This window comes from Dryobates pubescens, chromosome 14, assembly GCF_014839835.1.
Source record: "Dryobates pubescens isolate bDryPub1 chromosome 14, bDryPub1.pri, whole genome shotgun sequence".
Classification (NCBI taxonomy): domain Eukaryota; kingdom Metazoa; phylum Chordata; class Aves; order Piciformes; family Picidae; genus Dryobates; species Dryobates pubescens.
Genome location: NC_071625.1, coordinates 6,327,968 through 6,353,222, shown reverse-complemented (window position 1 = coordinate 6,353,222; position 25,255 = coordinate 6,327,968). Strand labels below are relative to the sequence as shown.

The window sequence follows — 25,255 nt, the reverse complement described above, 5'->3', positions numbered from 1 at the left end:
GCTACTAGATTAATTAGATTATTAGCTAAGGTAATGGTGCATATATGTTATCCTGTTTATGCAGTAAATTCTTTCCTCTTAATCTCAACCCCGAGTTCTTGTGTGTTAATTCTCCCTCGCTTCTGTGTTGGGGGAGCAGGCAGGTTAGCCTTTGCGTTAAACCATTACAATGTCCTAGTCCACGTGGTGGAGCCAGTTCCTCAACATGCACGTTTCTGACACCACTTGCAGCCAGCAGGAAGCCTGAGCTGCTACAGGGCCCAGATCCCTCTAGTACAGCAAGAGCAGTGACTACAATTGAAACAAATGCTGTCTATTCAAGATATTCTTGAGCTGTAGGATCCTGTGTAAAATAAATGTTGATATTAATGGACTGAGATCCATTTCTATCTAAAAGGCTTTTATATTTTGCCTGCATGTTTATTCATACAAAGTTTATGTATAGAAGTGCTTTTGCTTCTACACACTGAGAAAAGTCCAGGTAATTCCATTCCCAAAGAATCCTCCCACAAAGTAAGAGGACCTACAGATTAAAATCTTCCACATATGTGCACCCAATTTGCTGATTTCAGTAGTTCTGAGGCCAGGGCTGCAGGGCACACTGCCCTGCATGCCAGTAATAGCCTAACTAGCTCTTTCAGTCTGCACAGTCCTCTTCTTTCTGCACATGATGGCTCACCCATCCTCTATGATTACGCTAATTTCTCCACTGAATTAAAAGACAAAAAAAATACGCAAACAAACAAAACCAAAGGCATTTCCATGAGAGTTTGTTTCTTCCAGAAAAGACTGATTCTTAAAAACCATTATTTTAATTTAATTGTATTAATTTATCTTTATTTATTTATTTATTTTATTTTTATTTAATTTATTACTTACTTATTTGCATTCTTTATATATTTTTTTTTGTTTTGCTGCAAGCTGCCAGACACTAAGCCTTAATTTAGAGTTCCCCCAGTGTTATGCATTGCCTGTGTAATAAATCTCTGTTAGAGAAAATGGCTGATTAAGGAATAATTTTTCTGGTTGGACATCACTGATTACTGGATGGCATCAGTGTCTGCAGCATACCTAAATTTATAGCTAAGCAAATGCTACTGACCCTTGAATAAGCGGATGAAAGTTGATTTGCTGCCCAAGAGTGTGTAAGACCTATAAATGAAACTCTGATTTCATTGTCTCATCAGGAAAGGTAAGGGATGCAAGTTTAGAAACAATGTTTCCCATGCCTAACCTCTTAGAGCACTTTACTATAACTTCCACCACTGAAAAATTCTGAAAAAGGCATGGAGTTGATGTAATCTAAGTAAAGTTAAGGATATAGAACATGCCTTCTGCCTTTAAAGTAGCAATTGTGCTGGGACTTAGATTAAAGAGAATATGGTACAGTACTAATTAGCAGTGACAATAACTATGTTCTTACACTGGTGTCCAGCATCAGAATATTTAAATGCCACTGTGTGAGAAGTCCCATACAATATTTGACCATTTCCAACCACAGTTCCTATATGTGCTTCCCACACCTTTTAAACCCCCAAATCAGAAAATGTTGTTGTGTAGAGTGACATCTCCTCCTCTTAGGGGCAATGGGGAGTGAAGGTCTAACACAGTGTTATGTATCCAGCCTCAGGTCGTGCTGTGGACATGATTCTTCTTCACGTTTCTCTGTCTATACTTTCTTGGCAAGATCTCCAGAGTAGATCATGTCCCTGGGTAAAAAGTCACAATCAGGGTCCAGCAGGATGCTGATTTTATAACAAACTGTCAGGCAAGCAAGATTCACTGTGTTAATGTGTCTGACAAAGAGTTGCCAAATTTTGTTAGAGCTCTTGATGAGCTCCCTGCAGTAGGCAACAGCCTGGCTGATCTCATGAGTTCTAGATAGACTTTTCCAGATGATCTCTTTCTGCAGAAATGTATATTTCTGGTCTATCTTGCAGTACTGTAGTGATACAAACTACAATCTCACACATAATGCAGTCCTCCACCCACCTAGTAACATACTTCTGGAGTGTGTTTTGGTTGTTCAACCTAGCCTGCTGTGTATTCAGTGAAGCAAGCCTGCTGGCTTTGACCATTAATCATGGGTGATGTCTGTGTGTGTGTATACATGGAGAAGTAAATGTCTTCCAGAGCTTTGAAAGGAATGGAAATGTAGCAAGCAAAACAACGCAGTTGACAGCAATGGCTGGATGGCATTCAGAAAGCATTCAAATGAGCTCCCAATTATGTGTTGTAGATGGGTGGCGTTGCAAAGTGGGTAGACAGGAACACATGCTGAAGGGTTTTGCCCCGCATTCCAGCCCAGACGGCCAACACATTTTGAACATTCACCAAGTGTTTACTGGGGGGATTTTCTTTGAGGTCATCCATGTGTAAAAGCCTTTACCAAAGAACAGGACAAAACTGCCAACACTAATGAAATTTGCATTGTTTTTTGTTTCATGGAGTTTGTTCATGCAGACTTTTAAATGACATAAGCACTGGAGCAGATTATGCCACAGCAGCTCTAAGGTTTTGTAGGTGAGTAGTGATAAAAATATAATAAAGCCTGGCAGAAAGAGATTTTGTAGAGTCCTTTACCTCTTACCCTGTATCAAATTCTGGTCTTTGACAATAGAAACTGTGGAAAAAAATGGGGGTTGTGACATAATAGCAACACAACTCAATATGCTGTCCTTTTTATTTTGGCAGGCGAAGATCTGGCTGTTGATAGGTTTCCATTCATGCCTACCATGTTTTCCATAGCCTGGCACAAATCTCACTGAAGTGGAAGGCATATGACAAACTGGCTTCTTGGCTGCAACATGTCACGCCAAGTATGGCATGCTCAATGAAATGCACTGTGTGAATGTCTTTTGCAAACTGCCAGGCATGCTCTGTGCCATTGCAAAGCAATATGGTGCTTTCTGCAGCTTCTTTTCTGCTGTATTGTTTTCCACAAATTCCTAATCAAAATAGAAGATGCCTTATCGTAATATTTGTATCAGGCACAAAACAAACATTCCAAAGCTGTTCTGTGATGGGTTGCAATGGTTCTTCAGTCAAGCACTGAGGTGAAGCAGAATTGAAGGAGACACATCTCAGCCTGATCTACTGACTGCACAAATCCAGCGTGCTCAGCATCTCCTTGCCTGCCATGTGCTTCAGCCCACCAACTATCTTGCCAGCCCTCCACTGCACTTGCAATACTTATTTAGTGTCTTTCTAGCAGGCTCGAAATTGGACTCCAGAACCAGTGGCACCAGGGAAATTATCACCTCCATCAACCTGCTGGCTACGCTCTTGCTAATCCAGCTCAGTGCATCCCACAGCAAGGGCATGCTGCTGATTCATGCTCCATTTGTTGTCCACCAGGACCTCCATGTCCTTTTATGAAAAGTTGCCTGCTGACCAATCAGCCCCAGCAGGTCCTGGTGCAGGAAGGTTGTTTCTCCCAAGGTGCAGGACTCGGCACTGCCTTTGTTCAATTGCCTAAAGCTCCTGTCATCTCATTTCTCCACCATTCCAGGGTTCCTCTGGATTGCAGACCATGATTTCATCCTTGAACAGGCTGAGGGTATATTTTGTGTCACTGTTCAGGTCATTAAAGTTTTGCCAGTAAACAAGACAAATGAAATTTTATTCCAGGACACTAATAAATACTCTGCTGGAGCAAATCCTGTTCATAGTATCTGAGTAAGTAACTACCGTAATTTAATTTGAATTAACATAATCTCTTAAATTTGACTCTCTCTTTTTGATCCTATACATACAGAATTTCAAAGATAGGGACTCTGTGTACACTGGAGGACTGTGTCAATCCATTACAGCCTTTACTGGATGTATTTAATCACCTCACATTGACACTTTTTCTTCTCCGCTGTCAGACATTGTAAACTGCCTTCCTTTTCTTCTGTTTTGTGGACTCCTGGCAACCAGCCTATCTTATATCATGCCAATAATTCTTGTGCCACAAATCTTTTTCCATCTTTTTCTTCACTGCTGTCCCTTCCTGCTCACTTCCCTTTCTATTTTCTGTCTGCCCCAGGAATTTATGTTAGTCCCCGTTATGCCATACTCAGCTCCCATTCTCCTTATAGCATGGGCTCCATACGTTCCTTGCCCAGGCCATTCTCTCTGTCACACAACGGAGGTTTCATATCACTCTTCTTTCCTTTATTTCCCTTTTTTCTCCTGCTCAATAAATCACTCAGTGGTTTATCAGTAAATGTGCTTAATTGTGAAGATGAATAGGGAAAACATTCCGTTTATAGCTAGGCAGTAAGGTATTAACTGGTGTGACCAGCTGGCTGTTTATTTGATCTGCAGAAAAGTGCAGAAGTATTTAAGCTGCTGGAGTGCTGAGGTGCTACCCGTTCCATACTGATCGCATTACGTCCAGGCAGATAGACAGAGAAATGTCATCAAGATGATGCCATAATGCTCAGCCAACTGGCTTTATGTGATGCTGATCCCAACGCATTTTTGAAATATGCTGCAGTTCTGAGGTTCTGGGCTAGTTTTAGGAAAGCCTGTACTATAAAGTAGCCTCCCTTTTGTCAGCATGACATTTCCATCAGGTTTTTGTTCAGTTGCAGGTTTACTGTGAAACACGCTGCTCTACAAATACCTGAAGCACTGTGGCTGACCAACAGCTCAATAAAAGGCTTTCCTAGTAGCTAATAATACTGGGACTTTATTCCCTTTGGATGCTTTTCATGTATAGATATGGGACTAAGATGACACATTCTAACTATATCCTTTTAAAAGATCATGTCATTGCCAACAGGAATATTTTCCCTCTTATTTTCCCTGAAGATAACATATTAAATCCTTATGGGATCATTATACTTACATTTGATCATCAATACACCACTATGTTGAATTGCAAGAATGAAATGACAAATGGGAGAATATTGTCTACTTAGTATTTATTCAGCCAATTACTTTTCTGGGTGTGACCCAGGTTTTCAAGGTTTTTTCAAGTTTGTTTTTTTTTGGGGGGGGGGAGGGGGTTATATTCAATAAAGGTCAAACAACTGAAGAATTGGTGTCTCTTCCTTTCTTCATGTAAAATTATAGATAACTTTGACAGGTCTCTCTGGAAGCAACTAACAGACATTCTAATGAGTGTGAGTTCATTGCTCTCTAAGTCTCTTTTCTTAAGAAGTCATGTAGACTTACTACTAAACTTACCATATTTAAAGGCTCTGTCTGGATGTGATCCCTGAAGCTGGTGTGAAACACCTGCCACAGTCTCATTGTTTACCATTTGGGAACCATAGGTAGGCTGGATAACTTTCACAGAACCTTAGGGGTTAGAAAGGACCTCAAAAGATCATCTAGTCCAACCCCACTGCCAGAGCAGTATCACCTACAGTTGGTCACACAGGAATGTGTCTAGGTGGGTTTTGAATGTCTCCAGAGGAGACTCCACAACCTCTCTGAGCAGCCTGTTCCAGTGTTTTGCCACCCTCACAGGGAAGATGTATTTTGTTATGTTCACATGGAATCTCCTATGCTCCAGCTTGCACCCATTTCCCACAGATCTTTCGTCTGTTCCTTCTGCTTTATATACCATTTTGTAAATGCTACATTGAAAGTGAACCATGTACCTGGGTGAGTTAGCATTCACAGTCTCTTGCGGGATCAATCCAGTATCACAAATATAGATATAACTCCAGGGAATTAAACATGGCCTTAGTCTTGTTCTGCCTTTCAGGGATGGGAAGGAAGAGGCAAAGACCAAAGGAAAGAACTACTGTCTGGGGAAAATGCTTGAATTAAAGATACAATATGTATCTATATATCGATAGACACATGAATAAGCCAAAACTGGAGTTGGCATATGCTATGTAAGTGGCAGCATGTGATGGAAGATAAATCTGATCTTGTAATTGCTATTGATCTACCTTGTAATCAAAGAAGGATTTCTCTATTTTACTTGTGGACTTTGTCAATCATTCTTTATGTTTCTTTTTTTTCACTTAGTTCTGAAAAGAAGAAACATGCAAGGAACAAGATTGTTTGGATAAGAACCGTGTAATAACCTAATGCAGCAGGAGCTGATTCTTCCAAGACCTCAAAATAGGGATTACAGAAGTACCACAGGAATTTCCCAAGCTTTGCTCTTGTACTACGAAAGGAGCAGTCTGGCAACTAGAGGAATTCATATGGTTATACATTACAATTCTTTTCACTGCCCTCTGTGTGGCTAGCTAGTGCCATAGCTTCATAGCTTCTTTCTCATGTTCTCAGGAAAATGTCACTGTGAGCAACTTCTGTAGTTAAAGATCCATGCATCTTAGTTGCTGATGTTTCTGTGAAATATGTGAATAACTTGGAAGAATAGCTTCACCATTAAATTTATGTCAGCAAAATTTATACACTTTGATATGGTAAGTTTTGGATTTGCATATGTCTAAATCCAGGAATGAAGTCACAATTATGCTACTGAGAAACACAGCAGTTCTTAGACCGATACTTTGAATGTACAGAGGCTTTTATTTTTGTGCATGCCCTGTACCTAAATTCAGAATAAGCTTCAAACAATTTCTTCATCCCTCCTAGCAAAGCCTTAGTTTTAATGGTGATTAGTATTAAGTCCAGACAAAAGTACAGGCAGCAAATACAACTGCCCCAGCTTAAATCTCTTGGCCAGCTATGTGCTTTTGCCTCTCTGAATGGGAATTACTCTTGTACTTGTTCAAAATGAGACTACATGCTCTTGGGTTAATGATCTTTTGTCTTACACATCTGTAAGGAGAAGTGAATAACTGTGAGGAATGGAAACAATATACAGAGGTTATAGTTTGCTAATTAGTCAAGAATCTTGCACTAATTCCCAGTCCCTTGAGCAAAGCCTACTTAAAGTCGTTTGGGTGGAACTGCTAGGTCAGGATTGTTAGAAATAGCAACCTCCTCCACTCTCTGGAAGTGAGTTATGAAACATGAGCAAACACAACCTCTTATCTATTTCTGGAAGTCATTTTTGTGTCTTTGTCCTGACTACCATCAATAGCATCAAGGCTTTGGCCGATGGATCCTGACAATTGCACATCTACCCTCCCACTGTGTTCTTCAGTTTTTAGTTTATTGACACAGAAGATGCTTTTGTTAAGCACTTCTCCATGACATGCAAGGAATGTGGATCCATGCTGAACTTTCTGTTCTAGGACTTTGCTTCTCACTAGCTATACTACACAACTATTTAAGGAGGATTGCAAGGATCCAAAGGAATTATCTTTTGTTGTTGAATTAAAAAGCATCTTCTTTAAGCTTACTAAGTAATGTTAGTCTTAGTAATGCACATAGAGGAAATATGTGGTATAGGAATAAAACACCTGAATAACTAATGAGACTTTAACAGGGAAGACACATACCTGAGCATTTTTCTCACTGAAACATTTGAGGAAAAAAACTTTTGTTCAAGTGCCTTAGAGATCACAGAAAGCATGCTAATGTATACAATATATTTGTTTTCCTTCTGTAACTTCTCTGTACTTTAAAAGCCTGAAAATGTATTGCTTTGAATCTAGTAATCTCCAAATTGAAAACATAGCTGAGTATATCATGAGGTGGTTTGTGGGTATGTTTTTGCCCAATAGTAAATATCACTTTGCTCTGTGAAAGCTTTTTTATTTCAACCTCCACTTATGACCAAATTTAAGTTTGACTCTTACCTTCTATGCTATCTATGTATTTGCTTAAAACACTTTGATTGTCTGTGACATGTAGGGAATCTAGGCCATGTTTAATAATGACATACCCAGCAAACACTTTTACAGGCTTTCTTGCACTGTAAGAGGAGATGTCCCAGTGGTAAGGCCAGTATTTTTAAGGGATTTTACAAGGGGCTTTCTGAGGGCTTTTCTCATTATGGTTTTCCTTCCTTAAAAGTCATTTCAGGCTCAAATTAAAGCTGTTTTTATAAACTAAGATACTGGGGGGAGACGTTCCCTCGTCTCTCCTGCACCTGTTCCAATTCATCCTAATTCAGCTTTATGAGGATGACAGACCTGTTTCAGGGGAGGTCATACCAACACCAGTGACATGCCTCTGGTTTGTGCTTGTGGGTTTTTTTTACCAGCAGTTCCTGCCTGGAAATGAGTACTGACATTTTATCACTGGTGAATTTCACTCTTCCACTTTCTTTCACTTTCATTTCAGATCATAAACATATCAGTCAAGACCGTGATTCAAGACCACTGTGCTGCACTTTCTGCTACTAAACAACTTAACATGCTGTAGTTTACACAATGTACAGGGATATTGCCCTTTTCCACATGACAAGCCCATGCTTTGTCCCCACTTCATTACGACAAAATAAAACTTCACTTATTATTCGGAGAGTCTACTGAAATTTAAATTGCAATAATTCACATTTCAGCCCAGTGTCTTGTCTTCTGCCTAGTCTGTCCCTCATCCATTTTACACCACTGGTGCTAACCTCTGTCTTCTCTAACTTGCCTGATAATTCCCTGAGAGCCAGAGTAACAACTATTTTTTAGAAGCCATTTGATTTTTGTGTCACATGCAAGTCACTTAAAGAATGCATGTAATTTTAAGCACACTTTGATGAGTGATACCCTGCTAAATGAAAGGAGAATCAGAGCTGAAGCAAAACAAACATCCTATGCTTAATTTGATAATAAAGGATTTATCTTGGTTTGGCAGGATCAGCTAGTGATTTCCAGATTCCGGGTGTTTATGTGGGAATCTCATAGGGAAGGGTGTGCAACCTGTGATAACCGTTCGCACACAGAAGCTGTTGGCCTCGTCTCCTCATCCCCAGGTGACTCCAGATCAGAGTTATGGGGCATGTCCAGAGGGAGACACATCAGTGATGGGTGTCCTCTATAGGGACCCAACCTCTCCTAACCTGATGATGTCTTACAGCCAACAGGCTTTCTACAACCAACCATAAAAAAAGCTCAGGCAGCCTGCTTGTAACCTGCACACTTAATTTCAGAAACCAGCCAGGCTATGCTTCCTGTTTTATGTGTCTGTCTGTGAGTGTGTGCATAGATATTTGATCTGAAATTGAAAGAATAGATATATATACCGCATTGCCTGTCCATGGTCCTGGACGTTCATGCTTCCCTCTACACTGGTATGTACTGGGCGTCAGGTGCCGGCGGCAATAGCCGCTTTCCGCCTCACCAGCTCCATCCCTTGAGGGCTCTGCTCCCCGCAGCCGCCGGCCTCAGCGGCACCTCCGACGCAAACCGCCCGCGGTGCGGAGCTCGGAGCGGGCTGGCGGCGGCAGCGGGCGCCCAGCCCGAGGGAGCGCGGCTCCCCCCGCCCCCGGCGGTCGGTCGCTGTCCTGCTGTTCCTCCCAGCCCGCTGCCGGCGGGGACGGGCATGGAGTTGGCGGGACTCTATAAAAAGCCGCCGTGAGACGAGGCCACCGTCCTGCCGCCGGGAGAGGCTGAGGCGCGGTGCTGGGGCGCGGCATCGACACCATGATCAACCCCAACTACTACCCATGGGGCTACGACAGCGACAACGGTGAGTGGGGCCGCGACCCGGGCCGGCTCCTCTGCGGCCGCTGCCCCCGCAGGCAGCGGAGCTGGGAGCAAGACCCCGGCAAAACGGGAAGCGCGCTCCTGAACGTGCATGAATAGGGTCTGGCCCTCACTCGGCGGTGTGGAAGAGGTGAAGCTGGCTGAAGGAGAGGCCGTGGCAGAGGTCTCTAAGTTAAATAAAGTCAGTTTTCCTACTGTTGGTATAAAGTAAAAATTGATGTAGCTTTAAAATTAAGCTTTAGGCAAGCCTTAATGCAAGCAGAGCAGCACCCACCTGCAGGGCAGCCACCATCCATCCCTCCTGCCTGCAGAGGTTGGAAACCTGGGTGTCCTGATGTGCCCGATCTCTCTTTGGCTGTAGGAAGAACAGCATGGGCTCTGTCAGGTTTTTTTCCACGTGAAACTCTTGATAAAACCATGATAATAAATTTATGTTTCAAATTTTTGTCTTCTAACAGAAGGTAGTGGCTTTTTCCCTCTCCAGATGGATATCACATTTTAATTGCTTGGGTATATCCCATCATATTTCTGGCCACAGCTGGACTTGTAGTATACGCCTCTAGTTCCCTTCCGCAGTGTATTGTCAGCCTTCTAATAAGTAAAGTTTGGAGGTTGCTATAAGAGTTTAGGTTTGGTTGAATGGCATGCAGTATCCAGCAGTCCAGATAGAATAATAGCTTTTCTACACAGTCAGTGACAGGGCATGATTAACAACCTGATTAATAACCTACTTATACATTTAATTGATGCTCTGTAACTAAGCAAAGCCAAGCTTGCATTTATTGTAACACAAGTATAATGCATGCCTACCTGGAAAAGATTTTCATGATACTACTGTTTTTTTCTAGGACCAGATCAGTGGCACAAAAATTACCCAATTGCCAAAGGACGCCATCAGTCACCTATTGAAATCAATAACAAAGAAGTGCATTACGATCGCTCCCTACTGCCATGGTTTGCTAGTTATGATCCTGGTTCAGCTAAGACCATCCTCAATAATGGGAAAACCTGCAGAGTTGTATTTGACGATTCATTTGACAGATCAGGTTAGTTTTGTTTTCATCTCAAGTTGTCATTATATATCAGTGGCAATTTCTCAAGCTGCTTGGAATGTAGAGTGTGGTCTGAATGCCCATGGCTGTCAGGTCTCTGTGTACTGCCTGCATGTGATGCACAGGTTTCTCTGATTCCAGTGCACTGCACAACTTGTGGGAAGGGCCTGGATGTCCTTTTAAAGCCCATAGGTAAAATCCTAGGGAATGGACACAGCTGCAAAGAAGCTAGTGCAGGGTGAATTAAGGTGGAAGGTAAATTTCTGAGCCTGCAAAAGCCATTGCAGTTCTATGGCTCTCCAGGAGCAAGGAGTCTAGGACTCTGTCTATGAGGACTGACTTCCATTCAAGCTCTTTGAGATGCCCAGCAGAACATCGTAGTGTGTCGCTGTATTTCAAAACCATACCCATGTAATTGCTTATAAATGAAGTAATGAACCAGATGTTGCCACAGAGTCATGGTTTTTAATCAGTTAAAACTCCCTTTGGCATTCATGAAATTCTGTCCTAATGAGGATTATTGAGCCAAGGAATTCCAGTGTGTCAGTTTTAATGCACAGAATCTTTTATCTGTTTGTAGTTATGACAACATACAATGTGCTGCATATATAATGGATAGCTTTTAAGAGTCGGTGGGTTATATATTTTGAAGAGCTATGTTTATTCTGTTTAACAGGTGCTAGAAATATTTAGTTTATGTTGGCAGAACCACTAACTTTTCATGTTAATACTGTTGGCTGTATTTCAAAGGAAATAACATTACTGAAGGCAGTGTGAAATTACATTAGTACTGTGATAAAAGGAAAAATCAAATGCATCCCTCTTTATTCATATGTCAAGGTCAACTGCATTGTGTTATTATTTATAGTGCATGAGATTGTAAGGAAGGAAAAAGAAATGTCAATTTCAGTAAAATATTGAAAAGTCTGTTGTCCACAGTGTTTCTTAACTGCATTAGAAGTTCCAGTTTCTGTTCTAATATAACTAGGACTGACAGCTATAATTGCTGGGAGGAATTTTGCTAATAGGTTGATTGGTCTAATGGATTTTTAATGAATGACTTGGGTTTCATGAAGACAGGATCAAAATGTATGTAATGTGGACTGGCTATTACACTATCAAAACTTAGAAATGACTATGAAGTTGAGAGTTTGATTGCTTTTCTAGCAAAGTGTGACTCTTTAATGTTACTTGGATCAAAATATTTCTACTATTAGATAGCACAGTACATCAGTAAAGAGATCTAGCTGTGGCACATGAGAAGACCTCCGTGGCCATTACTTACCGTTTTTACTAACTCTTGTATTTGTTGGAACAGTTTGAAATGTATCAGTGGTTGCATTTTCTGTGTAAATGTCAAAATAATAATAGTTATAATTACTCAGATTTTTGCACAGAAGGGAGTCTCCAGGCACAGCAATCTAAAGCTTGGCTGCAGCACTCTGGCCACAAAGAGCAGGAAGTTTTGGGATGTTCTGAATTGTTTTTTCAGATGAGCTGCTCTGTAACTATTGTGTTCTGATCTCAGAAATGAAAAGTGACTCACTGGAAAAGAAGTAGGTGTATTTCTCAACTCTTTGAAGGCGAGAAACATTCAGTGTTTATTGTTACGTCTCCTTTGTTATACCATTGCCTGCAGAGTCTGTGGGTGGTGTTCCTTCTCCAACGTAATGCTAATTGTAGAGTGAATTCCACTGTGCATGTTTTATGGTTTTTAGGATATGTACAGTGACTTATTTTTTGTGCAAAGGAACCACCAGCTGCATAATACATATGTAATTGCAGTCATATAGGAAAGAAGCTTTTATTCCTTTGGAACAAGGACAATATGTCTATCTAGCTATCTGAATTGTTTCTGAGTTAACTAGAAAACAAGGGCTTTCTTTATTTCCCTAACTTTAGGAAGGACGCTTTTACTCCTTTGGAACAAGGACAATATGTCTATCTAGCTATCTGAATTGTTTCTGAGTTAACTAGAAAACAAGGGCTTTCTTTATTTCCCTAACTTTAGGAAGGACGCTTTTATTCCTTTGGAACAAGGACAATATATCTATCTATCTATCTGAATTGTTTCTGAGTTAACTAGAAAACCAAGGGCTTTCTTTATTTCCCTAACTTTGTCAGTTAGAGTGGTGATACATCTCTAGTTCTATCTAGATTGTCATTACGTTTTCATTAATGGTAGGTGAAATAATTTGCTGAATGTATTGAAGAGGTAAGTGATAAAAGAAATTACTTTGGATGGCTCCCAAGTTTTACTTCCATTGTGTTTTTCCTGCCAGGAATACTGTGAGTATTCACCATTTGGATAGTTTCTTCAACACAAATGATTTTTTCTGGGGAAAGTGCCATCCAGTGTAACCCATGTATTATGCTGAAAAAGGCCTTATTACAGTTATCTTTGTAATTAGTGTAGAGAAAGAAATTGGAGAATTTATCTCCAGCAATTTCTAAAGTCTGGTTGACTTCAAGAATTTGTTAGAGAATGACAGATACTTACCTGTGTCATGCCTCTGCTTCCTGTCAGTACGAGTTAAAGGATTGTTGTGCACTCAGTTGTGTCAGCACACCTATGTGGAAGAAGGACATTAAGCACTGTAGAATCATTGCAGGTGAAGGTTGTAGTCTCAAAATGCAGGAAAGAACTGGGAGCTGAAATCAAAACCTCCTAGGCTGGCTGTGCCAAATAAATCCCATACCAGAACATGAGTACTTTGGCAGCCCCTACAAAAACAGTCAGTAACTGGTCAGTGTGATGAAGGTTTGCAATGGTAAGGCACCAATAAGGAGTGAATGCTTTTCTCCCTGGTGGTCTGTATATTCCTTCAGCTGGGCCATGTTGCTTTAATGTCAGGAAGTTTGAGGGAGTTAGATTTTGTTTGGATATTGCTGTGACCATCCTTTTGCTTCCAGTAGAGCAGAAAAAGGAACAGAAAAACCATGACTCCAGTATTGAGAAGTCCAGCCACTCAGCTAGCCATGTGAGAAGGATTGTGCAGTATTTCAGAGCACTAAGAGGGGATCAGAGTGCTCCTGTATCAGGGAGTGAGCCTGCAGGCTCCTTTTTGAAGGCTCTTGCTTTTGGTTTCATGCAGTGTCACAGGTTGGAGCTCAGAGTGAGTCATGGGGCTTTCTAGAAAACTATCATTTGGTAAGTATTTTGTGATAAGGAAGCAACCCTAAAACTGGGAGTCTCAGATATTTAAGGTGAACATTTCCTGTATGATAATTGTCAGAATGATTCCTTGTTACATATAGGTATGTAAAAAAAGATATATAAAAATAAAGCTGTATTTTAACAGTACTGAAAAGCAACTTAAAGATACCATCATTTCTTTTATAAACTTCTATTCTTTTTCTAACTGCTATGTGGTTATGGATTTATTTGTGTTAGTATTTTCTGAAAACAAAAATCCCAAGAGGATCAAAACACCTTTAGATTTCAGGTTCCAAGCCACATGTTTGACAGAAATAAAGGTTTCTTTTACTAACTTTGAGCTATGCAGACATAGTTTGGGATTTTTTTATGCTTTAGGTACTGGAGAACTTAATTCTTGTACCTGTGTTTTACCTTACCTTTTCTAAGGCAAAGGAAAAGATTCATTTACTGAGAGGGACATTTCATTTACTTACATTGTCATTTCATGTATTTCTATATTTTATACTGCACCCTTGCAATTCAAAGAAAGAAAACACCTTTTTGTCCTTCAGGAGATGCTGCTTCATAGGCATCTTCATCTTTACATCATTCTGCCTGTTTAAAGAGTGCCAACTAAAAGCTACTGTCCATTTGTGGATGAGTGCAGCAGGAATGTGTTGGCACGGGCTGATGCACAGGTTCACCTATCACCCAGTTGAAAATGTCTGCTGGTGGCCCACCAGTGGAACTAATGACACATTTTTACCTTAAACTGGATTATTTGGTTTTACATATGTATTTTAATGGAGAATTGATGGCCTTGTCAGCTATTACTGTTACTCTGTATCAGCCACAGTACTGCATGTCAATGGGAACAAGTGAAAGCAAGTTGTGGAGAACAACAGCTTGCTCTTAATGTTCAGCAGTGAATACTCTTACTGCTTCATTTCTTGAGATGATCGTGGATTTCATTCCTTTCAGATTTAAGGATATTTTTCTCTAGCATATTGAGCTCAGAGAATGGCTTTGGTTGGAAGGGACCTCAGAGATCATCTACTCCAGCTGCCCTGCCATGGGGAGGGATGCCTCTCACCTAGACTTCGTTGCCCAAGGTTTCATCCAATTTGGCCTTAAACATATCCAGAGAGGGGGCATCCTCAACCATCCTGGGCATCTTACTCCAGAGTCTCTCCACCCTCATACTAAAGAACTTCCTCCTCAGATTTAGTCCAAACCTACTCTCCCTCATCTTAAAACCATTCCCCCTAGTCCTGTTGCTAGACACCCTTATGAAAAGTCCCTCTCCAGCTTTCCTGTAGGATCCCTGCAGGTATTGGAAGGCAGCTATAAAATCCCCCTGAAGTCTTTGCTTCTCTAGGCTAAACAATATTCCCTCAGCCTATCCTCATAGGAGTGGTACTCCAGCCATTCAGTCATCTTTGTTCTTGATCTGTTCTTGAGAAGTGCTGCATGTTTTATAGTAATGCTATAACTTCTATCTCCAAATACAGTGGATGAGAATTGAATATTAATTAGTATTTTGTGAATGCAGAGAAGCTTTTCCATTTTTACTGTGAGATCCTTTCAAATACACCACGTTCATTTGGTATATAATAGCAAATGTCTCCAAGAAAATTTAGAATGCAGGGTATTGTTCATCACAGTCTGAACTTTTGTTTAGTGAAGTAGCTTCTCAGATTGCTTTTCTGGCTCATTTGCTGTTTTTTTTTTTTACCTCCTCTTCCACAGCCAGAGGGAGCAGCAATTACAGCAGGAGCAGCATCAGTGATTTCATAGCTTTTTAAACAAACAAGTCATAGCCTGCAGTAAGAGACACAATTTGTACAGTTTTGTGGGAATTTGTTTATCATCTAGCACTTCAGTAGTTGGCCTTAAGCATGGTTATTATTGTGTGCTTTGATACAGGTAGCTATTAGATGGAATCTGGGAGGAGATTAAGACATCTAAATTAAGGTGTTTTACGTGGGCTTTTAAAAGCAGATGGGTTATGTCTCTCAATCCCCATTCTACTCAGCAGAGATGGTGTCACACTTACACAATAGAATCCACAGAGCAATTCAGATCACCATCTGTTGAGTGTCTACCTTAGGGCAAGCAGAATTATTCCATGTTCTGATTAGGGGCTTGTTTCAGTTACCCAGACATGGGCATCTCATGCCAATTTTCATAACTTGATGTCACCTTGCTTTACAGAATACAGAATTAACCAGGTTGGAAAAGACCTTTGAGATCAAGTCCAGCCTACGACCCAACACCATCTAATCAACTAAAATCACTAAGTGCCTCATCCAGTCTCTTTTTAAACACTGCCAGTGATGGTGACTCCACCACCTCCCTGGGCAGCCCATTCCAATGGCCAGTCACTCTTTCTGGTCTTGTATCACATCTTCCAGTCCTGTCCAGGTGTCTTTGGTATATCTCAGAAGGTACTAGATGCACATTTGTGCAGCTGAATAAAATGGTCTCTGTTGAATATAATGCCTGTAAGTGCATATAGCTTGAGGTGATTGCCTGAAGTGCTTCTGAAATCAGTATAGATTTCCAGGAGGGACTGAGTGGTCTCAGAACATAGAACATCTGTACAGTAAATATGTTGAATATATCTTTCTTTTTAAAGAATTGGCAGATACTTGAGTCTAATGCTGTTGCAGATTATCAATTGCAGTGCTGAGAGGTGGGCCACTTCCAGGAGTCTACAGGCTGCGTCAGCTTCACTTTCATTGGGGTTCATCTGATGACCATGGCTCTGAGCATGTTGTGAATGGAGTGAGATATGCAGGAGAGGTGAGACTCAAAATACTTCAAAATAAAATGTAAAATATCATTTGGCATTACCATTCAGGTGGGACACAATGTGCCATGTGCCTGCTCCTCAAGGAGTCCGTTCTAATTATTTACTTGTGGCATTTTATTCTCATTCACATCAGTTCCCATAAACATGAGTGAGGTTGAAGTAATTCTCACAGGGAAGGTGATAACTGTAGACTAATAATACACAGAGCTTGCATTCCTATCAATTTTTTTGCTAGAATTGCTGTAATTTGAAAGCCAAATGGAAACAAGTCACGTATCAGTAGATGACTTCTGAACTGCATGCTGTACCTGCTTACTTAAGCACCTTCTCTGTGTTCTTCAGTTTTTAAGACAAAAATTCTGTTATTTTGTAATTTCTGTATTAAGGTGTTTATAGTTTAATTTAAAGCAAATAGTAGTCAAAAATGCAACACATATACGAATTGCTGTCCTGCTTTTTGTTTGGTTTTGGTTTTGTGTGTGGAAGGCTTAATCCTCATTCTTTTTTGCCCTGAACTCTCTTGTGGCTTGAAGAGCACTAAATTCAGCCTCTGATGGCTTTCTATTCAACAATTAATTATTTTTTAACATGTTTTTCTTTGTTTCCAGATGCATTTGTTACACTGGAATCCCAAATACAGTAATTACCTTGATGCTGTGAGAAGAACTGATGGAATAGCTGTTTTGGCCATATTTCTGCAAGTAAATGGAAGCATGCAATCCTTCTTCATATTGCAGCTATAGAGTTTTCTACTCTTTGGGGGTTAAACAAGCAAAACCCTCTGAGTGTAGTTTGGAGAGATGGTACCACACTGAAAGGCCTGACTCTCAGCAATGCATGCTTTGCAATTTACAGAGCATGAGTCATCTTGTTTCGAATGGTAGGCAACATTGCACACACTTGTCCCAGCAAGTAGTGTGTTGCTGTGTGGCTGGTGGAAGCTGTAAATCCAGATGTATCTGCCCCAGCTTTGGGGACACAGTCAGTAGTGGCCTTCTGACCAACAGCAGTCAGTTTTCTTCTATGCTAATCATGGGCTGATGTCAAGGACAGAGGCTTTTCATGGATTTTCTCCTGGGCAAAACCAACTTCCATAGAATATGTCTCACTCATCATTTTCCAGAATCTTTTGGGGGGCTTGCAGTCTTAGCCTGAAATAGTGACCTCTGCTCTCTCTAATTAATATTCACTCCCTCTTTAATTAATATTCATTAGGGATTGGAAGATGATTGTGTGTGTTGAGATCAACAAACACAGGCATGAAATCAGTTTTTTTAACTAGAATAAAACTTCTCACAAATGCTGTACTGGAGTCTGCAGAGTTGTTAATCTGTTAGGTTAAGATTCAGTGTCAGCAGAAACGGAGGTATTGTGAAATTACCTCTGGTGCCGTTTCTGTACTGATGTAATTTCTTCATTTGGATCATAATATCTGTTGGGAGTACAGGCAAAGGGTAGAGACAGAAGGCAGTGGCAAGGGTGATATGTTGGGTTAATGCACTGTAATTTTATAGTTGAGCTATGCTTAGATGCACATATTAAAAAAAAAATAGAAGAAAGAAGAAAACTGATGGAGCAGAACTCTTTGGTTAGTTTATGCTTTCTTCTTTACAGGTAGGGAAAACTCCCAAACCAGAGATGAAGAGAATTCTCGAAGAAATAAATGCTATCAAAACAAAGGTAACCATGTTGGGCTTTTCGGTATAAGAAGATTGCTGCAAATTCTCAAGGCAAAAAACAAAAAAAGAACCCAAGAGGCATGACACTCTAGTTCCCAAATTCTGCTCTGCAGCATTGCCAGACTATACTCATGAATGAAACCATGGATGGCTTTTCCTCAGCAAGGAAAAGTGGGCCTTCTAATGTTGTGAAAATGAAAATCAGCTTGCCAAACTGTACTCACCTCAAAGCTAGGCATGCAGTCTTATTCCCTCAGTGGTCAGTAATGAAAGAAAAAGGCACCTTTTGAAATGGATCTGTTTTGTCTTGAAACAGGCTGCTTAATGGACCTCTGGAAATACCAGTGACTAGGCATCTGTCTCAGATAACATGTGATAAGAATCTCACATTCATAGGCTGTCTTGTTTATTAGAACAAGTGTTACAAATGTGGAGTACCTCTGTCACACTTCATTGTATGGTGCCTTGATCCAATATGCAGTAGCTAGGCAGACTGTCCCTAAGAAAGGAGAATGTTTCTGCACAGAAATGAGTAATGCACATTTGTACCTTTGAAGTATCTTTACCTAATCTTGACTAGAGCTGTTGAAGAGTTTTCTGTTTGCTTTTGTTGTATTTGTTTTTAAAGGGCAAAAAAGCTCCTTTTCCAAACTTTGACCCTTCAATTCTTTTCCCTAAATCTCATGACTACTGGACATACCATGGGTCTTTCACTACTCCACCCTGTGAAGAGTGCATCACCTGGATTATCCTCAGAGAGCCTATCATAGTCAGTTCAGACCAGGTAAACTTCAAATAAATAACATATATCCACTTCTTTTTAGTTACATGCCATAACCTGACCTTAACCTTATGACAAGTAAAATGCCCATTTGGTTCTGTGAGAAATTGTCTGGCTGGTTTCCACAAAGTAAATCTGCTTAGAGGTTTATATTACAGATCAGATGCAGATTTCATGGGGAAAAGTGTAGTCAGTGAGCATTTATGATCTAAAATGTGTTTTTAATGGAGTACTTAATCACATCATTGATCCAGCTTCATGAAAAGATTTCTGGATCACTGCTATATTTGGGTCATGGCTTCTTTTTCTTTTTTTATTTATTTTCAGTTTATCTAAAGTTGGTGATGTTTGAGAAACACAGGGACTGTTCTCTAATTTGCCCTACTGTAGAAAAGATGGAACATTTACTGTTGAAAGGGAATAGCTACACAGAGATGAGACATTGGCTCTTACCCTGAGATAGCCACTTTCCAGGCAGAACTGGCAGTGTATGAGGGACTCGGTACAAACACAGCAGAAGGACATTCCTCACTCCACAGTGCCTCCAGTCTCCAAAGAATGTGTTCATAAAAGAGGATTGTGTTACCAATTATTTCTAATCCTAGAAAGTGTACTACCATGGCAGTCTCATTAATAGTAATTATTTGGAGTGTGAGTGCATTTACAGTGGAACACTTGGATGCTTTTGCAGCCAGATGGTAACAATAAATTAGCCCCAAGGGTAAGCGCAGTCACTGCGAATCAGGGCTCTGCAGGAAAAATCAATCCAGCAGAAATCCCTGGGAGATGCAGAGTGGGTGGCCAGGATGCTCAGATTACTTTTAATGAAAGGGTAGGAATTTAACAGTGAAATATCTCTATGCAGTCACAGACTAATTTGTTCACCTTTATATAGCAATAGCATGAATATATGCTGCATTTTGAAATGTGTTTTTACTAAGTAGGATGGATCTTCTGCATATAATAAACCCCAGCAATCTCTTCTCCAACAGTACTTTATCAGTATACAGACTATTTTCATCTCCTACTGTTCTATACAAATTGCGCTTCATCTGAAATTTAATTTCAGATGAAGAATCCAGCAGATGGCTGAAGAAGGCCCCAGAGAGACCATATAGAAGTTTTCCAGTATTCAAAGGGAACCTGCTGGAAAGGGACATTTTACAAAGGCATGTTGTGATAGGACAAGGGCTAATGCCTTCAGACTGGAAGATTTAGATCATTTAGGTTACATTTAGCTACATTTAGATTAGACATTAGGAAGAAATTCTTCAGATTGAGAGTGGTGAGGCACAGGAACAGGCTGCCTAGAGAAGTTGTGGAGGCGCCAGGCCAGAAAGTGTTGAAAGCCACGTTGAATGGGGCCTTAAGCAACCAGGTCTAGTAGGAGATGTCCCTGCCCATAGCAGGGGTTTAGAACTAGGCACCTTTAAGGTCTGTTCCAAACCATTCTGTGATTCTGTATTGTACTGGTTGTAAATGTGGTGTCATTATCGTTCAGGCAAACTGAGGTAGCTGTCTTTTCTGAGCTGTGAAGTGAAGACTAATGTGGAGATACCTGGACTAGCTCAGTTCATGAATTGGGATTAATATAGTCTCAGTAAACCCAGCTTTTAGAGCCCAGTCAGAAGTTCTGATTCTATCAGACTTGAAGTCTGTACCATAAAAGCTAAATGCATCAATGTATTGAAGTCAGTTGTGAACACATTGAAGTGTGCACCTGGGAAATGTTTGCATCCTTCTCCTGATGAGCCTGCAGCAGAATAGATCCTCTGTTGCAGACCTACTATGGAAATGAACAGGTAGTCTGTAACTGACCCTTAAAACCTTGCAATTGGACACTAAGGCAGGATAGCATAGGAGAGGTTTATTGGAGCATAGGCTGTTCTATTTGTGTTTCTCTGGCTGTACACAGTTATGCAGACAGTAAGCAAGTGACATTTCACAATCCTGTTTGGGTAGAACCTATTTTTTCTGTCCTGTCTGTTTCTAGGATTATTATTGTCAGGGAACTATTCTTGTGGTGATGGAGTGAAGGACAACTTCATAACTTAGAAGGAGACTTTCTGCCCAGCTTCTGGGGCTATGTCAGGCTCCTTGGTTTAACTGTTGAGCTCTAGATTTGATCTGAAGGGATCTCCATCAGGACACTTTGATTTTTGCTTTCCTACAGATGGCAAAACTTCGCAGCCTATCCAAGAATGCTGAGAATGAACCTGATCTGCCTCTGGTTGATAACTGGCGCCCAACTCAGCCTCGGTATTTCAGGATGGTGAGCGCATCTTTCCTCTAGGACCTGGCTCAAGTTGGGTGTCCCTGAGGGAGGTGACCTCTAGAACCGAGAGATGGTTTGGGTTTGTGTTCCCTGATGCATTTAGACAAAGCTCCAGCTGTAGGTTCAGGGGCTGAAACTTTGAGTAGTGAAATGTGAATTTTCACATCCAGACAATATCATTTACTTAGGCAAAAAATGGAAGTAGAGAATCTGTTTGGCTCCTCCTAACTGCTTTAACATTAGGTTTGGTTAATGGTACAAAGGAAGAAAGAAGATGCTACTAATAACTACAAAACTATTTCTTACTGCCCACATGTCCCTTGGTGCTTAGCTTATTCCTTGCTAAAGAGGTGGCAGTTAAGTAATTGTCTTCAGCATAAAACCACATTGTACAGTAGGTGTTTTCAGCATTGTCCATGCCCTGCTCCGAGCTGCACCATTGGATGCACAAGGCCTTGGAAATTAATGACAGTACTCTTTTCATATCTGATGGAAGGATAGAAACTTGCTTCATAACCATTGGTAAAGAACTGAGCTTTTAACTTCTTAAAACAATGGCCAGGTGAAACAGGTGTGCTTTGGAAAACTGCATTCACCAGGCTGTGCATAGTTAAAACTAAGGAATGGTGGAAGAGTTGTTCCTGTTTCTGTCACAACTGGTTGTCCATATTAATAGACTTAAGTTACATTTTAATGCTGTAGCTGTCAGTGACATAGCTTTTTGGTCTTCATATCTTGAATACATATTTTCTCCCTGTATGCAAGTGACTTCTGTGTGAAAAGGGTGTTAAGTGAGCAAAACCCCCTTTTAGTGGGTTTTGAAGCAGATTCTCACTTCACATGCAAATATAGTTGATTCTGCTGTCAGTGAGATTTGTCCATAACCATCTGAAAGCACAGTTTGACTTTTCTGATCAAGATGTTCTTATCTCTTGTTTTGGCATAAAGAACAATGAAACTGGATTGTAAACCTATACTGAAAATATCATTATTACTGCATTAAAAAAATCCAACAATAATAAATACACATAAGAATTTTTGTTCTGCATGTTTTATTCCAGTCTTAGAAAGTTGTAAAACTAACAGAATTTTAAGGAAAGTATTGCCAGTGTCCCCCATAATCCACATTGATGGAAAATGATGATGGATGGTGTCTTTTTCAGATGTTTGAACTGCAAGAGTGCTCATATTTCATGTGTCTGCCAGCAAGGAAACAGCATTTATCACTGAGACATGCACATCTGTTGTTTCACTGAGATCACCCTTTTCTGACCATAGCTTTCTTGTAACTTTGTATCAGTCAACTCCTTCACCAGTTGTTTGTACAGCAAAAAACCTCGGTCTGCATCTAAACCCATTGATATGAATGATAATTTACATTGAGCTCTGGACATGTAAAGCAGCTGCTGCTCTGGCCACAGTCTTTGCTGCTGTGGACTAGGACAGGAGGATGTTGCTGAGACTGATGATGAGACAGGGGTTATGCACCCTGTCTCTAGGTTTCCCACTGTGGAAGTTTCTGGACCATGTTCTTACTTTGCTTTCTTCCTTCAAATTGGTAGTGTTTTGGCCAGGAAATTTAGCCATTTTTAGTATTTCCCACCTAATTTCCCAGCTGGATTGTGCTGTGCTGTTCAGGTTTGCACTCTTCATGTGTAGCCACTTTGTGAAATGGTTCAGAAGAGTTAACATCTGTTTGTGTTGCGTGCACATATGATTATGACACATTGTCTTACATGTACATACTTTTGTGTACTTAGAGGGATAGCTTACATCAATAAAGCCTATGCAGGTCTCTATGTCTGCAATTTTAGCTACTTTAAAAATATCTGATTAAATGTAATTTTTTCCCAGCTGGGTCATCCCAGGAGAGTCAAAACATAGCTTTGTGTTTGACCACCAGTACCTGACTCAGTATTAACTGTAGGAATAGGAACATTATGCTGGATTGTGCTTTATACTTAGAGGAATGTTTAATCCATGAAGATTTCTTTTCCTTATAAACATCTAAGTAAATGACAAATAACATCAGGAAGTTTCCTGTGTATGCTAACTGATGTGATCCTGAGCAGGAGTGCAAGTCACAGAAGATCACTGACCATGTAGGACAATCTCTGATAGAATACCCAGTGCTTCCTGCACTGGGGAGTCCACACCTGGAATACTGTGTCCAGTTTATGGCTCTGCAATTCAAGAGAGACAGGGATCTGCTGCAGAGAATGAAAGAGAGACCTACAAGGATGACTGTGGGACTTGAACATCTCTCCTATGAAAAACGACTGAGAGAACTGGAGCTGTTTAGTCTCAAGAAAGCTGAGAGGGGATCTTATCAATGTCTATAAATATCTGAGGGGTGGTTGTCCAGATGAAGGTGCCAGGCTCTTTACAGCAGTGCCCAGAGATAGGACAAGGAACAACAGGTACAAACTAGAACACAGGAGGCTCCACCTCAACATGAAGAGAAACTTCTTTACAGTGAGGGTGACCAAGCACTGGAACAGGCTGCCCAGAGGGGTTGTGGAGTCTCCTTCTCTGGAGAGTTTCAAAACCCACCTAGATGCATTCCTGGGCAGCCTGCCTTAGATGAACCTGCTTTGGCAGTGGGGTTGGACTGGATGATCTCTAGAGGTCCCTCCCAACTTCTGCCTTCTGTGATTCCTGCCTTCAGGTGAAAATGGTAATTTTCTGATGCCTAAAAATGGGAGAAGGCAATGCTATAAACAGCATTCTGCTTCCTGCTTCCTTTTCTCCAGTACATTCTGCACTGTATAGCTACCTAGAGAGATCTGTTTGCTTATTTGTTGCTTCATTAGAAAATGGAAGTTTGAAGCAGAAATGATTTTCCTATAATCTGTGATTTGCTGTGAATTGAAAGTGATTTTATAATCTGCTTTATTAAACTAAGCTGCATATCTTACAGCTTAGAGGAGGCTTTCTTTTCCTTGCAGTTTATGATACTGCAGATCTGGAACATGCCACCTTAGGTGAGTTTTAGTGATATGGTGGTTTCCCAAGCACTCTGGCAAGGAGCTGTCTGGGTTGTGTAAGTGAAGCTGAGGTAAGCCTCCTCTACTTCAAGTAGAGTTAATCTCAAGAAAGTGTCATTTGACTTTTTTATGCAGTTGGTTTCATAATATCTGGCTTTTTTTATGTGTAGAAGGCTAAATTAGGCTCAGGGCTGTTGGTTTAACTGCAGGTAAGAGGAATGGCATTAATAGAGGTTTTGGCAGTTGTTTTACAGACCCCCTTCCAGTGCCGGAGGGACTTTCTAAAGTCATGATGACAGATCAAGAAAACAATGGTTCAAGAGGCATCAGAAAGAAGTGGTAAGTGTAGGAGTAGAAGGAAACCAAAAAGCCAAAGAAAGGAGGGGAACTTCATGGGCACTGCAGATTGAGCTGTACATTGGAAGTATGGGGAGATGTGGAAGAATTTTGAAGGCAGCAAGTGGATGAATGGGTGCTGTGAGTCAGCATTTAGACTGTGTTTATGTCTGATGCAATTTTTTTCTCTCTGGCTGTGCTCATTGTTATTTTACAGAGATTTCTCCTTGCTTTTAGCTTGCAGCTTTCTGCAAGTAGAAGAAAAATCAATTACTGGTATGACTGAACTTGGGTCACCACAGGTCACTGTAGCAGTAACATGCCCACATCTCACTTTCACCTGCACGTTTCCACCATGCACAATGAGACCAGGGAGCCCTCGGTTCCGAAGTAGCTGGTGAAAAGGGAAGACACCAGATTTTCATGTGTGGGCTAGAAAACAAAGAGATATATTTAGGTCTCTTCTTCCATATTAAGTAAAGTATTATTTTGCAAACTCTGTGCATAGCTGTTAAGACCATAAGAAGAATTCTGAGTTATTTTGCCCAAGTTTCAGATTTAATTAGAATTTTTTAAAGTTCAAATTTCATCTTAGCTTGAAAATTGAAACAACTCCATCTGCAGTAATATCTGAAGCAATGCTGCAAAATATGACTTGCCAACTTCACTCCTGAAATTCTGG

At 40.6% G+C, this 25,255-nt stretch overlaps 1 protein-coding gene across 1 annotated transcript; it reads left to right on the top strand.

Annotated features, from left to right (window-relative positions):
- The first annotated feature begins 9,293 nt into the window (after positions 1 to 9,293).
- Positions 9,294 to 21,339, top strand: LOC104309207 (carbonic anhydrase 3). The gene is made up of 7 exons (XM_054167313.1): positions 9,294 to 9,492; positions 10,358 to 10,555; positions 16,387 to 16,505; positions 17,124 to 17,216; positions 18,130 to 18,195; positions 18,823 to 18,978; positions 21,149 to 21,339. Exons 1-7 carry the CDS (start codon positions 9,447 to 9,449, stop codon positions 21,266 to 21,268), a joined length of 798 nt encoding a protein of 265 aa, XP_054023288.1. The 5' UTR covers positions 9,294 to 9,446; the 3' UTR covers positions 21,269 to 21,339.
- The last annotated feature ends 3,916 nt before the right edge of the window (positions 21,340 to 25,255 follow it).

Coding starts and splice junctions, on each gene's coding strand:
- LOC104309207 (XM_054167313.1), top strand. CDS start 9,447: ATGATCAACCCCAACTACTACCCATGGGGCTACGACAGCGACAACG. Junction 9,493..10,357: donor GGGCTACGACAGCGACAACG/GTGAGTGGGGCC, acceptor GTTTTTTTCTAG/GACCAGATCAGTGGCACAAA. Junction 18,196..18,822: donor TAAATGCTATCAAAACAAAG/GTAACCATGTTG, acceptor TTGTTTTTAAAG/GGCAAAAAAGCTCCTTTTCC.